The 14276-nt window shown below is 46.2% G+C and overlaps 1 protein-coding gene across 1 annotated transcript in view; it reads left to right on the top strand.

The window, feature by feature from the left end:
• The window catches only part of GDI2 (GDP dissociation inhibitor 2), a 76668-nt gene that overhangs the window by 38239 nt on the left and 24153 nt on the right, over positions 1 to 14276 (top strand). The window contains exon 7 of the mRNA XM_073589065.1: positions 1317 to 1416. Coding sequence (XP_073445166.1) covers positions 1317 to 1416 — 100 coding nt within the window. The remainder of the gene's footprint in view (positions 1 to 1316; positions 1417 to 14276) is intronic.

Consider the following 14276-nt stretch of genomic DNA (forward strand, 5'->3'; position numbering starts at 1 on the left):
ACTTTGAAGGTGTTTTGTATGGTGTGTAGTGAGTGTATTAATCTACACATCGCTGCCTTGTCAAAGATCCAGCGCCGTTCTGCTCCTCTTCTCAGTGTCATTAATGTTCTGAAAACTCTTTGGGTCACACAGCGCTCTGTGTGAACTTGAATTGGCTCCATAGTTTGATAGTAATAGTCTTCCATTTTATGCATCCGGAGGCTCTGCTAGTTTGAAAAGAGGAGACAACACTAAGAAGTTGAGCAGAATGGTGCTGGATCCCAGAGAGAGCAGCAGTAGGTAAGAACATTAACACACATTCACACTCTCACACACTCATGGGAGTGTTAAGTGAGTTCATCTACAATTCTTATGCGGGAATGTTATCCTGACTCTCATTACTAGTATCCAGCAAGGCATTTATGTAGTTAGGCCGGGGTCACATTTGTGAGAAACTTGCACGAGTCTCGCGTCTCAATACCTGGCACTGCCGCTGGCGGTTCGGACCGGTGCGCTCAACTGCATAGAAATACATGCAGCCACACACTCCGGTCCCGACTGCCGGCAGCTGTGCCGGGTATTGAGACTCGTGTGAGTTTCTTGCAAGTGTGACCGGCCTAACATATATAAAAATATATATAAAGTGGCTTCAATCCCCCCTCACGTCTGTGGCTAATTATTTTGTCCACTAGATTGGTGGGTGGCTGTTTGTTCAGTTTTCTGGAGAGATCTTCCTATACTAGTAGAAATCTCCTACCTATTCATGAATTGTTTCCACAGTTTTGGCAGGATTCTAATAAATCGCTATTACAGTTTAATTCTATTGCCTCTGACAGTCCCATGCTTATTGAGCATTCCAGATCTTCACTTATGGATTGCCCCTGGGGATTAAACGTTTGTGCCATGGGTACAATGTCATTTGCACAGTTGCAGGAGACCTTTGGTATCCCTCCCAAAGCCCTAAAGTGCTGCTCTCTTGATGTCTTGTTAAGGGTTTGTGCTTCCCAGATGCCAGTAGAGGCAAGTTGGAGACCTAATTCCCTCATTGTCGGCAGAGGACCGGCAGGTTATTTGTTCCTGTCTTGTGGCTCCCCCTGCTGGCGATTAATAAGATGACCCAGCTGTATTTTATCAAACCTGTCTGACTCCTGTTCATCTACACCAGATGGGCAGGACCCCTTCTGCATAATGCCCTCGTTGCCATTCTCTGATCTTATTCTTGGCTAAGAAAACATTTGCTCTCCACTGGTTGTTGTTTGTCTTGCAACATGTTAAAGATAACATTAAAAACTATCATGGGCTTTCTGATTATGATTGAATATTTGTTTTTACCGCAGATTAAGTGCCATTTATGGAGGAACCTATATGTTGAATAAACCGATCGAGGAATTGGTGACTGAGAATGGAAAAATTGTTGGTGTCAAATCTGAAGGAGAAGTAAGCTGAATATCTACCGTAATTACTTGTTTGTATCTGCTGGTCAGTGTTAGAAAATACGTGATTTAGTAAATTCTCAGGTAAGGGCACTATCTGCTGTAGTTCCTAAGGGTCCCGTTTCACATAGCAACGCACCAGCAATCCCGACGATACGACCTGGTAAGGATCGCTGGTGCGTCCGCTACATGGTCACTAGTAAGCTGCCAAACAAGCAGATCTCTTCAACAACGCAGCAACGATACAGTGATCCGTATAACGACCTCGGTGGTCATTGGTACCTTGTCACACAGCAGCTATTCGGACGATTCAAGCCTGCGTCCCTGAGTTCTGTGTCGCCAACGAGGTCGCTCGTAAGCGTCAAACACAGCAATGCATGCTTGCCATCGGGGACGCCAACGATCAAAAAATGGCCCAGGATATTCAAGCACGATCAGCGATATTCAGCGGGGGGGGGGGGGGGGGCGGCTATGTGTCACACGTAGCAAGATCGCTTGCGAGGTCGCTGTTGCGTCACAAAATCGGTGACGTTTCAGCGATCTCGCTAACGATCTTGTTATGTGAGACACGGGGCCTTTAGAGATGAAGACATCAATAGCCCTGTTAGTGGCACAGTTCCTTCTGATTTCCAGGATTTTATCATCGGATGGTCCCAATTCTTTAACATCTTCCTGGCCTAGATTGTACAAGAACGTGACTGAATCATGGGTTAGGTATAGTTGCGATGGTAACCATTTCAGGGCCTTCTGGTGCATATGGAGATTTTTGAAGAAGTCAAAGATTTGGCAATACTGGAGCACAGAAAGTTAATGTAACATTACCATGCTTGTATAGTCATGTCAATGCAGTGAAAAGTGATGCACAGTGCCCCAAGATGACACCAAAACGTAAAGTAAAATGCTAGTAAAGCCACAAATATTTTCTATACCTCTTGATACATACCCTAGAAAATGTTGTTTCCATGTTTACAGTGTGTGTCTCCAGAAATATAAGCTAGGCAAAATTTTCTGGGCACTAAAATTCATCTGAAGGGCGGTTTTAAAGGAAATCTGTGACCACATTTGACTGATTTATTCTATTAATATGGGCATACAGGTTATATAAAAAAAAAAAAAAAAAAAAAAAAAAAAAATCGCATTATAGTCAGCTCACCCTTCTGTGAAGTCTTCATTAAGCAGCTGGCACTCAGCACGGTTCCATAGAGCAAACGTACTTGGGAAGAGGACAAAAAAAAAAGGAAAAAACCAGCGAGTAGATCGCAGACTAAAATATAACCTTTAATCCATTAGATTAAAACCTGAATGGCACAGGATTGTAGAAAAACACTTCAGAAAAAGATGACGCATTTCGACATAAGTCTTAATCAAGATCTGTGTTCTGGTTACAAAGCATGTGAACATATACTAGGAAGTCAGACTATATGTTCACATGCTTTGTAACCAGAACACAGATCTTGATGAAGACTGTTATGTCGAAACGCGTCATCTGTTTCTAAAGTGTTTTTCTACATGCCCGGCAATCCTGTGCCATTCAGGTTTTAACCTAATGAATTACAGGTTATAAACTGCTGAAAACAGTCCTCCCTGCATACCCCATATCCGATGCCTGTTTTTGATAAATCCTCTTTTATCACTTTATATAAATGACTTCTTCCAAGCTCTGGGGAGGATGGTGTCTGCAATATAACTCCGACTCCAGAACTTATTTTCCATGAAGGAGGAGTTATCAGTGTGATGGCCACGGTCTGCTCTCCTGATGTCGCTGCAGAGCTGTGTGTGATTTATACCTTTCAGTTATCGGTCACCATTATTGTAAAATCTGTTCTACAGTCATGTTGTGGTGCATGCAAAACTGAACAGATATATAGTTTTATTGGAAAATATTCAGTTTTAACTTTTATTTTAAATTTTCAAACTTCTGCTTCTTCTCGGATTTTGGGTCCAGTGGGCAGTCTTATCAGTGATGGACAGCTTTCTTTCTATCAGTATGTATACAGAAACATCTGTCAGTCACAGCAAGAGCAGCGGATTAAATGGTGATCGCACAGGTTATACTGAATCTTTTCTTGCAAAACTATCTTATTAGGCTGTGTACCGACGTAAGCGTTTTTTTTGCGTTTTTTAAGCGTCTTTACCGGTAAAAACGCTTAAACGGTAACAAGAAGCATCCCATTCATTTTAATGAATTCCGGACTTTTTGTGCATATTGATGCGTTTTTTTTCCGTGAAAAAAAACGCATCGCGGGAAAAAACGCAGCATGCTCATTAATTTCGTGGAAAAATCCGCATTTCCAACTATATTCTATGAGACTGGGCATGCTCTGGAAAAAAATGCTTAAAACTGCGCAAAAAAACGCGCGTTTCCTGGGAAGGAGTCCGGTTTTAGTCATGAATTTTCTGTGTACGTGGGTACATAGCCTCAATCTGCTTTATAATGATGCCTGCAGATTAAACTGCTTTTTCATGGTGACCAGTTCTTTCAGCTGCCATCTTGCAGGCAGACAGGGTTGTGATATTGTTGCAATACCAAAAAAGTGTTTGTAAGGAGACAAGTTATGGAACGCGGCCAAAGAAATATTGGGTATTCAGGGAGTTACGAGACATTCCCTGATTTGGAGAAACTTGACATGTACAGAGCTAAATAAATTAGAGGGTTTTGAGCTATGGGAGAGGAGAGGTAGTCCAGTCAAAATACGGTTTGATCCGGAACAATTTCCAAGAAAGAGTTTTATGATTATTATTTATTTTTTTTTTTATTACTATTATATGTGGGGAACAGCATATTAAGTTTTCCAAAAATAACGAATATTTCCCTATTTCAAAGCTGTAGCTTTAAGTTACAGAAGAGTTTGCATTTTGTATACTATATATTTTCATATAACAATTTTTATACAAAGTTTTATACTAACTACATGGACAGGCGAGGTCATGACGTCATGACATATATGTACATTTCTAGAAATTATAGAATTAATACACAGTGCATTTTAAGACCTACTTAATCACTGAATAAGCGTGTCAGGTCAATAGTCACTATTTTCATCATCAGACTCTGCTTCCTCACTCATATTGTCACAATGCCCTTCTTGACATGGTCCGCATACCCTTGAAGAGGTAAGTCCGTGTCTTTTGCAAGTGCACCGAAGTGTACTACAACCACGAGAACAATTGCAGTGAATTATTTTCAGAAGTGTTTCTGGCACGGGTGAAGTATCCATCATCACTGGAACTAGACTGTTCTGCAATTCCCATCCCCATTCAGTAGTGTCCATGGCCTCACCATTGTCCATCCAAAGCATCACTTGGAGGTAACTCCGAAGGGCATGATACTTTGTTGCAGAGGAGTTCGGTGGCAGTCGTTCAGGTGTAACAAAGATTTTGGCTGAACCAACTTTTTTGCAGAGAGTAGAATACCTCATTGCAGACAGATTGTCTCCAGGTTTGCCCCCGAACAATGCCACCATCGCTTTACACCCAGTGTCTTCAATCTCAGCTCTGTTTTTGTTAGGTTTGAAAAAGATTTTAGCACAGCTATTTAAGACCGAGTCTCCCTTCAAAACCTTGTGTAGACCGAGTTTTTTTCCGATTCCAAAAACCGAGGAAGTGGCATCGCAACCCGTGAATGCATGAAGGAACAGAAGACTGCTGCAGACATGGTTTCCCATTTCCCAGGAACTTCTTCATAACCTTAATGTCGTATACTGTTGCAGGACTCCCTTTATCCGAGTAGAAATAAAGCTTGTTGCCATCACTGGTTGACGCATGATGAAGTAACAACACCAAAAGATCTGTATCTTCGCCAATGAGACTAGTACTTTTGTTGGATGACATTGACACTGCTGCCTTAACAATCTCCACATCTGCATCCCCCTCTTATTGTATTACGTGGCAGCCTCTGTCATTCATGCGCTGTGAAACGAGATTGATAAGAGACTGTTTGTTCTTCACATTAGAAAGGAAGTCCTCCTTTTTCCTGACAAATTTTGTTCCTTCAGCAATGTTCACTTTGTTACTTGTTCGTTTTTTGCGCCATCGCTGATGGGTAATGTCCAGGGTGTTTGGTCCTCCAATGTAACCATCAAATACTATTGTAGCCTTACCATAGTGCTTTAGTGTGAAAGATGCATAGTCTTCAGCGATTGAACAAAGTCTTTCCTTCTGACTACTTCAGTCGATGGAGAAGAGAACCTCCGTCAAGAGCATAATATTCCACTTCTGGTACATCCTTGAGTACTGCGTCATCTGAATTCTGTTCTTTTATAGCAGCCATCAGTTGCGCTTTGTTTGGTTTGCGTAAGAGATGTTTTGCCTCAAAGAGGGATGGTGGGTATGGTGAAAGTTCATAGGCCATCACCTCATCAAGGGAAAGATCAGCAGTTTGAGACATTACAGTAAACTTTTGGAACAAAAGAGCGGGGTCTATTGTTTTGTCCTTAGCAACGTCAATAGCCTCGCTGGATGCCAGGGTCTTGGCTTTCATTGACCGCTTGTACTTAACTGAAAACAGTGATTGACCCTCCATTGTCGCCACTCTTTCTCTGCCAATGGTGAACAGGTTATGGACATTCACATCCTTATTTGCATTGACACTGGTGATAATGTTGCGATGAGACACTTCATCAGAGAAAGGTGAAAAGGTCTAGAGTTTATCTGCAATTTTCTCCAGGTCTTCATGATCTCTTCTCGTCCTTGACGTTCTTGCCTCCTTGTGTTGTTCACTGGTGACAAAGCTCTGGCGAGTGAAACCCTGCATTGCATCACTGTAGGAAGAGGACACTGGCACAGACAGAGTCCACAAGGCCCTCTGATGTTCGGACATTCCACTTCCTCTGGTGAGTCCTCCTGCGGTTTTTAGGGAGTGCATCAGAGCTTGCTCGATGACTAGGTCACAACCCAGGCCTGCCCAGTACTGATCAGTCTGCCTTACAACATGCAAGCCATTCATAAATCTATGGAAGACTGATGGCATATCATCTTCCAGAGTGGTCATAGACTGGAGGTAAAGGTAGGCGGCCTTCACATAGTTCCCATGCCCAGCAGCTGCAAGAATGGGCAAACATTCAGCTACAGCATGAAGGTGCATCAGACAGGATCATGTACGATCGGCCTCGATAAGCTCCCTTGCAATTCCAACCATCTGTTGGTAATTCAGCCAAAGTTTACTGGTGCGAGAGTGAGCGGATAATCCGTTTCTTTTGGTGGACAATTGCACTAAGGCAGGTAGAAGTGATGACCAAATTCAAGTCACTCTCCCCTGTCAGTGTCCGAGCATACAACTGCTCAAGTTCTTGCAACAGGTCTGCAAAACCGGGATGGTCGCAAAGTACTTTGTCTGCAACGTGCTGAGTTAGACACTGATCCAGGAGGAGATGGCCATGAACTGCACACTGAACTGCCTTTCCAGTCATGATGTGTTGCATAGCATTGTCACCGTAAATTGTTCCCAAGATCTCCTTGATTCCACTCCCATCCATCAACGTTCCTATGGCACCCATAAGATTCATCAATGTGTGGAAGCGCCTGAGCATCAGGACAACATCTCGAACCGGGCTGTCTTCAGGCACATCGTGTTTGATTTCTGACGCTTTCCAGTAGAGTGGCTGATCGAATGTAACAACTGCAGCGGATCGGTGTTTATCAGCAAGGTTGCACAGATACTCAAGAGTAGAGAAGATGCATGATTTGTCTCCGGAATACATGTCAATGATGGGCAGGAAGATTACAGAAGACGACCCCGGATGATCACAGTATTTATGTAGCATGTGCATCATTCCATTCCAGCTCGGTGCAGGCTGTTTGAAGCGTAAAGACATCTCCCACAATACATCAACACGATGGTCAATGGCTGGCGTCGAGAAATGGCAAGGGCTTGAATTTTAAGTTTCGGCGCGTGTTTTGTGAAACGGTATTCCCTTACATCAACTCTGCTTTGTTCAACTATCTCCAAGTCGGCAGTCTTCCGTCTGAGAACAGTGCGACTGACCTTCCTTCCTGGAGTCACAGTAGCTACCATCCCCATGCCATGGAAAGTCCCCTTCCCATCTAACATGATATGATCGACGTTGTCCGCAGCGAACGGCAGTGCCGTATCCAGTCTGTCTATGGTACCACCGAGTACATCCTGGCCAACAGAAGCGGCACCGTTTTCCTGGAATCGCTGATCTTCCAAATATGATGAACAATATCCCATGGCTGAGAGACTGTCTACAAGAAATCGAGACCTGAAATGATGGTGGAGCTGGACTGCTAACACAAGCTGCAATGGAGCTACTACAGCCCTGGGACATACAGCCTGAACAACTGATTGTCCAATGCTTGCGACCTTCCTGTGAATGTCCTTTCCAACGAAGAGGGTTTGAAGCAAGCAAAGCAAACTCGGGGAGAGATAATCTAAGGCAGACTGACATTCAAGTGAAGAAGTCTTCGGATATTCATCGGTTGAAGATGGGATCTTAGACTTGATATCGCTCTTGATTAGTTTGGCCGCAGTCTCTGATTGCTCTCTTCTGGGCTTCTTCATCCGTTTCCTGACTACGGAAATAGTCCCTCAGGATTATTCTGGTCTTTTCACGGAACGTTACATTGTTAGGCAACCCTTCACACTCTGCTATGAATAGCGAATCGCCATACCTCTCCTCCAGCCTATACCTCAGCCATTTTATTACTATAGGCAGCACTGTCTCCTTCTATAAGATACTCCGTCTTTTTCTTTGCAAGATCTGTGACAGTCAGTTGCTCTTCATCGTTGTTCTTGAGAAATGCACACATTCTCCAGAACGCTTGCTCTTGGTCCATGTTCATCGGCCTCCCTACCTTCCACGGTTTCTTTGTAGTAGATCCACCACCATGATGCATAGGAATTCCGTAATTTGTCTGAAAGTTAATGTCACATGATCGATGATACAGTCTGCAGCATGTAAGTCCTTCCCAAAGTACGCGATTCTCCATTGAATGGTGAGTGCCCAGTCATCATTACGCTGTTTGCAATGTGACAAGATGGGCCTTACAAATCCATCCGTTTTAACAAAGCTATAGTCATCGAAATCACTGCTAGATCTTGTCTTCACCACTTCATGTCCACAGAACAAACACTGCGTCGTGCCATCATAGGATCCAGTAGACACCCGTGTACCTCTCTTGGCAGGTGAACGATGAACGGAAGTAGCTTTCTTATGCAAGTCTATTTGCTTCTTGTTTATGTAGTTCATACGACATCTCTTGCGCACCACTGCTCCAGCAGCTACCACAGTGCTAACACCCCTCTCAATACTGGCTTTATTGATCCCTTCAGCTCCTGTCGCACCAATCACCACTCTTTCTCCGTCATCTACTTCATGGCTGCATAAGGGGCAAGCTTCTTGACTTTCCATCATTCTCAGCTCTGTAAAAGAAGATAAATTGTTAAATATAATAGTAGTAATTGAAAAAGAAATATGATAGACACTGAAAGACGAGTGCATTTAACATTTTACAGCTTTGGCGGCCATATTCTTTGACATCACATTTGGACCCTTTGTGGTAACCCTATCTTGGTAAACTTTTAGTATGTTTTTCCCTACATGTAATACTACCAAAAAAACACTTTCTTGGAATTTGTTCAGGGTAAAGGATTTTTTTTTCCGTATTTTGACTGGACTAAGGGATTAAACTAATCACAGCTTTATTCGGAAGGGGAGTTTCGATCTTTTGAGGATCTTAAACAGACGTTTTCCATTCCTAATGCAAGATTTTTTTTCAATATCTCCAGCTGAGACATGCTTGTGAAACACAACAGCAACTCATTCCACTAGGTAACCCAGCCAAAACACTGCTGTTGGATAGAGTAGTGAGGGGAGGAGGATCAAGAGAGATTTATTTACACATATATATATATATATATATATATATATATATATATATATTCGTCTTATCATGTCTGTCTAACCGAAATCCTGCGTCGCTGATTGGTCGAGCCCAGCCGGCCGCGGCCAATCAGCGACGCAGGATTTGTGACAGGTACTGTATGGTCATGGGTATGGCGCCGGAGATCGCGGCCGCCATACTTGCATACCTCACCGGGAGGAGCGTTGCCGCGGCGCTTCTCTTCTGCCAGTGACCGGGGCAGGAGTTCACGTTGGAATCGCGCAGGTGCATAGTGCTATCCGCCGCCATTTTTCTGAAGACACATTTACAGTGTGTCTTCAGGAAAATGGCTCCAGACAGCACTATGGGCATGCACGTTCTCTGGCGCCGCACTCCTCTCCCAGCCTCCGACAGAATGTGACAGCGCTGGACCACAGGAAAGATTGGGGGGGGGGGGGGGGGGGGGAGTATAAAACAGGATTTTTGGGTTGCTTACCGTAAAATCTGTTTCTCGGAGCCTTCATTGGGGGACACAGACCATGGGCGTATGCCGCTGCCACTAGGAGGCTGACACTATGCACAAAAAGTTAGCTCCTCCTCCGCAGTGTACACCCCACCGACCGGCAGGAAATTCTTCAGTGAGAGCAGTAGGAGAAGTAACAGAATAGATTGAAATACAGAACAGACAACTCAACTGTAAATAACCAACAAACATAAGAACAGGAGTTGTAGAACATGGGAGAGTGCTGTGTCCCCCAATGAAGGCTCCGAGAAACAGATTTTACGGTAAGCAACCCCAAAATCCTGTTTTCTCTATCGCTTCATTGGGGGACACAGAGACCATGGGACGTCCCAAAGCAGTCCCTGGGGAGGGAGAACAAACTTCCATCAGGCCAGCGGACTCACCACCGCTGCCTGCAGGATCCTTCTTTCTAGGCTGGCATCCGCCGAAGCGTAGGTGTGGACTTTGTAGAATTACACAAATGTGTGAACCGATGACCAGGTTGCAGCTTTGCAAAGCTGCAGCGTGGAGGCTCTGTGGCGCAGCGCCCAGGAGGCACCCACTGCCCGGGTAGTGTGAGCTCTAATTCCCGGAGGGGTCAATCGATGTTTGACCCGGTAGGCCTCCAAAATTGCCGATCTGATCCAGCGAGCAATAGTAGCTTTGGAGGCCGGCTGACCTTTACGAACCCCATCTGGAATGATGAAGAGAGAGTCTGTCTTCCGCAAAGGAGTCGTCCTAGCTAGGTAGACCTTCATCGCCCTGACCCAAGTCCAGCTTGTTCAAGGAGCGCTCCCGAGGGTGAGTTGGACCCGGACAAAAGGACGGGAGAACAATATCCTCATTCAGGTGGAAAGTGGACACCACCTTAGGAAGGAAAGAGGGTGGAGGCCGCAGAACTACCTTGTCCTGGTGGAGTACCAAGAAAGGAGAGTGGCAATAGAGGGCCGCCAATTCCGACACGCGCTGGATGGAGGTGATGGCTACTAGGAAGGCTACTTTCCATGAAAGGAGAGATAGGGAAACTTCCCTGAGAGGTTCAAAGGGAAGACCTTGCAGAACCTCGAGAACCAGATTAAGATCCCAAGGATCTACGGGCGCTTGGTACGGAGGAGCCGTATGAGCCACTCCTTGAAGGAAGGTTTTGACCTGAGGACGGGAGGCCAACGTCTTCTGAAATAAAATGGACAGCACCGAAACTTGACCTTTTAAAGAGCTGAGGGCAAGGCCTGCATCAAGCCCTGCCTGAAGAAATGCCAGGACTGAAGGGAGCGAAAAACGCATGGGCGGAATGTCGTTGGCCTCGCACCAAGTGAAATAGGCCTTCCAAGTACGGTAATAAATTTTGGAAGACGATGGCTTTCTGGCTTGGATCATGGTATGAATAACTTGATCCAAAAAGCCTCATCGTTTCAAAACCTCGGTCTCAACAGCCACGCCGTTAAATTGAGCGGCCGAGAATTGGGGTGGCAAATCGGACCTTGAGACAGCAGATCTGCCCTGTCTGGAAGCTTCCAGGGGACGTCCGTGAGAAGGTTAACGATGTCCGCGAACCAAGACCGTCTTGGCCAATTCGGGGCGATGAGGATGACTGGAATTCCTTCCTCCTTGATTTTCTTCAACAGCCTGGGAAGAAGCGGTAGGGGAGCTCGAACTGCGACCAAGGAATGGCCAGAGCGTCGGCGCCCACTGCGAGAGGATCTCGAGCCCTGGATACAAACTGTGGGACTTTCCTGTTGAGGCGAGAAGCTAGCAGATCTACGTCCGAGGTTCCCCAACGACTGCAAAGCTGAAGAAATACCTCTGAATGTAGGGACCACTCTCCCGCCGCGGGACCCTCGCGGCTGAGAAAATCGGCGGCCCAGTTGTCCACGCCAGGAATGTGCACCGTGGATATTGCCGGGACTGAAACCTCTGCCCAATGAAGAATCTTGGACACTTCTGCCAGGGCTGAGACACTCAGTGTCCCCCCCCTGGCGGTTGACATATGCCACCGCTGTGGCATTGAGAAAAAAAAAGACTGCCCTTCCCGTGGTTGTTCCTTCCCGGTGTCTCTGAGGAAGAACCTGGTGTAAGGTTCGAAACGCGTCAGGCGTGGGGGTCTGTTTTCCCCTTTATGGTTTTATCATGATAATTATGTGAATAAAACTTATCGTGGATTTTATCAAGTCTCCAGTGCCGGATCTTCCTTCTCTCTTCATGTTTGCAACACATGGTGGTCAGCCATTTGATCCCTAGGCACGACCGGCTTATAGGACTATTTTTGTGAGCACAAATTTCCCTTTCCCCTTCCTAATTTTCTAAAAAAAAAGACTGCCCTTCCCGTGGTTGTTCCTTCCCGGTGAAAGACCTGGCTAGTCAGTGCTTGCGTTGAGAAACATGTGATGGTGTCTCCGCAGCTTCTGTTTTGCATGTTTTACATATTTCCCATAAGGGATGGGGGCAGTGCTCTAGAATCACTGCGTTGAGAAACACGTGATGGTGTCTCCGCAGTGTTGGATGTTGATCTCCATGAGGTCAATCATCCTCATTTTTTTCTCAGTGTTCTACTAGGCATTGCTCCTACTAGCCAGTTTCCTACTCCACACTGATGAGGGGCAAATACCCCGAAACAGCTGTCTGTGGATGGATACCATGTTTTGGCATAGGTGGTTTCCTTCATTGGAGACTGCCCTTCCCGTGGTTGTTCCTTCCCGGTGAAAGACCTGGCTAGTCATTGCTTGCGTTGAGAAACATGTGATGGTGTCTCAGCATCTTCTGTTTTGCATGTACCGCTGTGGCATTGTCTGAATCCGGGTAGGCAGGCCTCTGAGAAGTCTCTCCCAGTGAACGAGAGACAGATAAATTGCTCGTATCTCGAGGACGTTGATCGGCAGGGCCGACTCCTGAGTCGACCATCGACCCTGAACAGTGATTGCGGAACACTGCCCCCCCAGCCGGGGAGGCTGGCATCCGTTGTCACAATCTGCCAGTGAATGGGAAGGAATGACCGTCCTAGGGAGATGAGAGGAGACGTCAGCCACCAATTGAGGGACTGCTTGACCCTGTATGAAAGACGAAATGGGCGATCCAGGGACAGAACAGACCTGTTCCACCAAGACAGGATGGCGTGTTGGAGAGGTCTGGAGTGAAATTGGGCAAAGGGAACCGCCTCTGTCGCCGCTACCATCTTTCCCAGGACTTTCATGGTTGTCCGGAGAGATGGAAGTCGTATGGTCTGCAGCGATCGTACATCCCGCTGCAGGGAGCCAATCTTCTCTTGTGGGAGAAAAACCCTCGATCGACGAGTGTCGAACAATAGACGCAGAAACACGATGTTGTGTCGGAACAAGGCAGGACTTCTTTTTGTTGATGAGCCACCCGAAATTGGACAGGGTATCGAGGACGATGGTAAGACTTTGGTGAGCTTGATGAAAGGATGGAGCTTTGATCAGAATGTCGTTGAGGTACGGAAAAGGCCATCAACGCCGCCATGATCTTTGTAAATACTCTGGGTGCGGTGGCGTGACCAAACGGCAGTGCAACGAACTGGTAATGTTCCTGGCGAAACGCAGGAATTTCTGATGCCCGGAGAATATGGGAACATGTAGATAGGCATCTTGAATGTCTATTGAACACATGAACTCCTGCGTCTCCATGGAAGCGATTACCAACCGAAGAGACTCCATTCGGAAATGACACAGTCAGACTCTCTTGTTGAGTAACTTGAGGTCCAAGATTGGGTGAACTGTACCGCCTTTTTTCGGCACCACAAACAGGTTTGAATAAAACCCTGTGAAACGTTCTGATTCGGGAACAGGCACAATCACTCCGGAACTGAGGAGAGAGGCGATGGACGCAAAGAACCCCGGAACTAAGGCAGGATCTTTTGGAGGTCGGGACTTGAAGAAACAATCCCGGGGACGAGAAACGAACTCTATCTTGTATCCTGATGATATAACTTCCCTGACCCAAGCGTCCTCTGAGGCAAGCCAGACATCTCTGAAGAAAAGGAGTCGACCTCCCAATTGGGAAGGACCCTCGGGAGTTCGTTGATAGTCATGCTGATGTGGACCGTCCAGATCTGGACCTGGAGGATCTGCCCTGGGAGGAGTGAGATCGCCAGGAGGGAGTGGGTCTGAAAGACACCTTTTTTCTATTCTGGTGTGCTTGCGCTCTCTGTTGGTTAGAGAAGTTGTCTGCCGTATTGAAGCGGCGGAAAGTCCGAAAGGGCCGAAACTACTGTCTTAGCGGAGGTCTGCGAGGCTTGGACCGAGGGAGGAGGGAACTCGTGCCTCCAGTGGCGTCCTTAATAATCTGGTCCAGCTGGGATCCGAAGAGATGCGCTCCCTGAAAAGGCAGATTGGTAAGGGACTTTTTTTGAAGACAAATCCGCCTGCCAAGCCTTGAGCCAAATTGTACGTCGGATTGCCACCACGTTGCTTGACGCCTGAACTGCGCAAGACTTGGCATGCAAGGAGGCAGAGAGCAGATAATCCCCTGCATGGGAGATCTGGTTGGCCAGTTGGCCAATTGCTCTG

The sequence above is a fragment of the Dendrobates tinctorius genome, unplaced genomic scaffold (genome assembly GCF_039654945.1).
Source record: "Dendrobates tinctorius isolate UK_male_01 unplaced genomic scaffold, ASM3965494v1 ptg000105l, whole genome shotgun sequence".
NCBI classification, from domain to species: domain Eukaryota; kingdom Metazoa; phylum Chordata; class Amphibia; order Anura; family Dendrobatidae; genus Dendrobates; species Dendrobates tinctorius.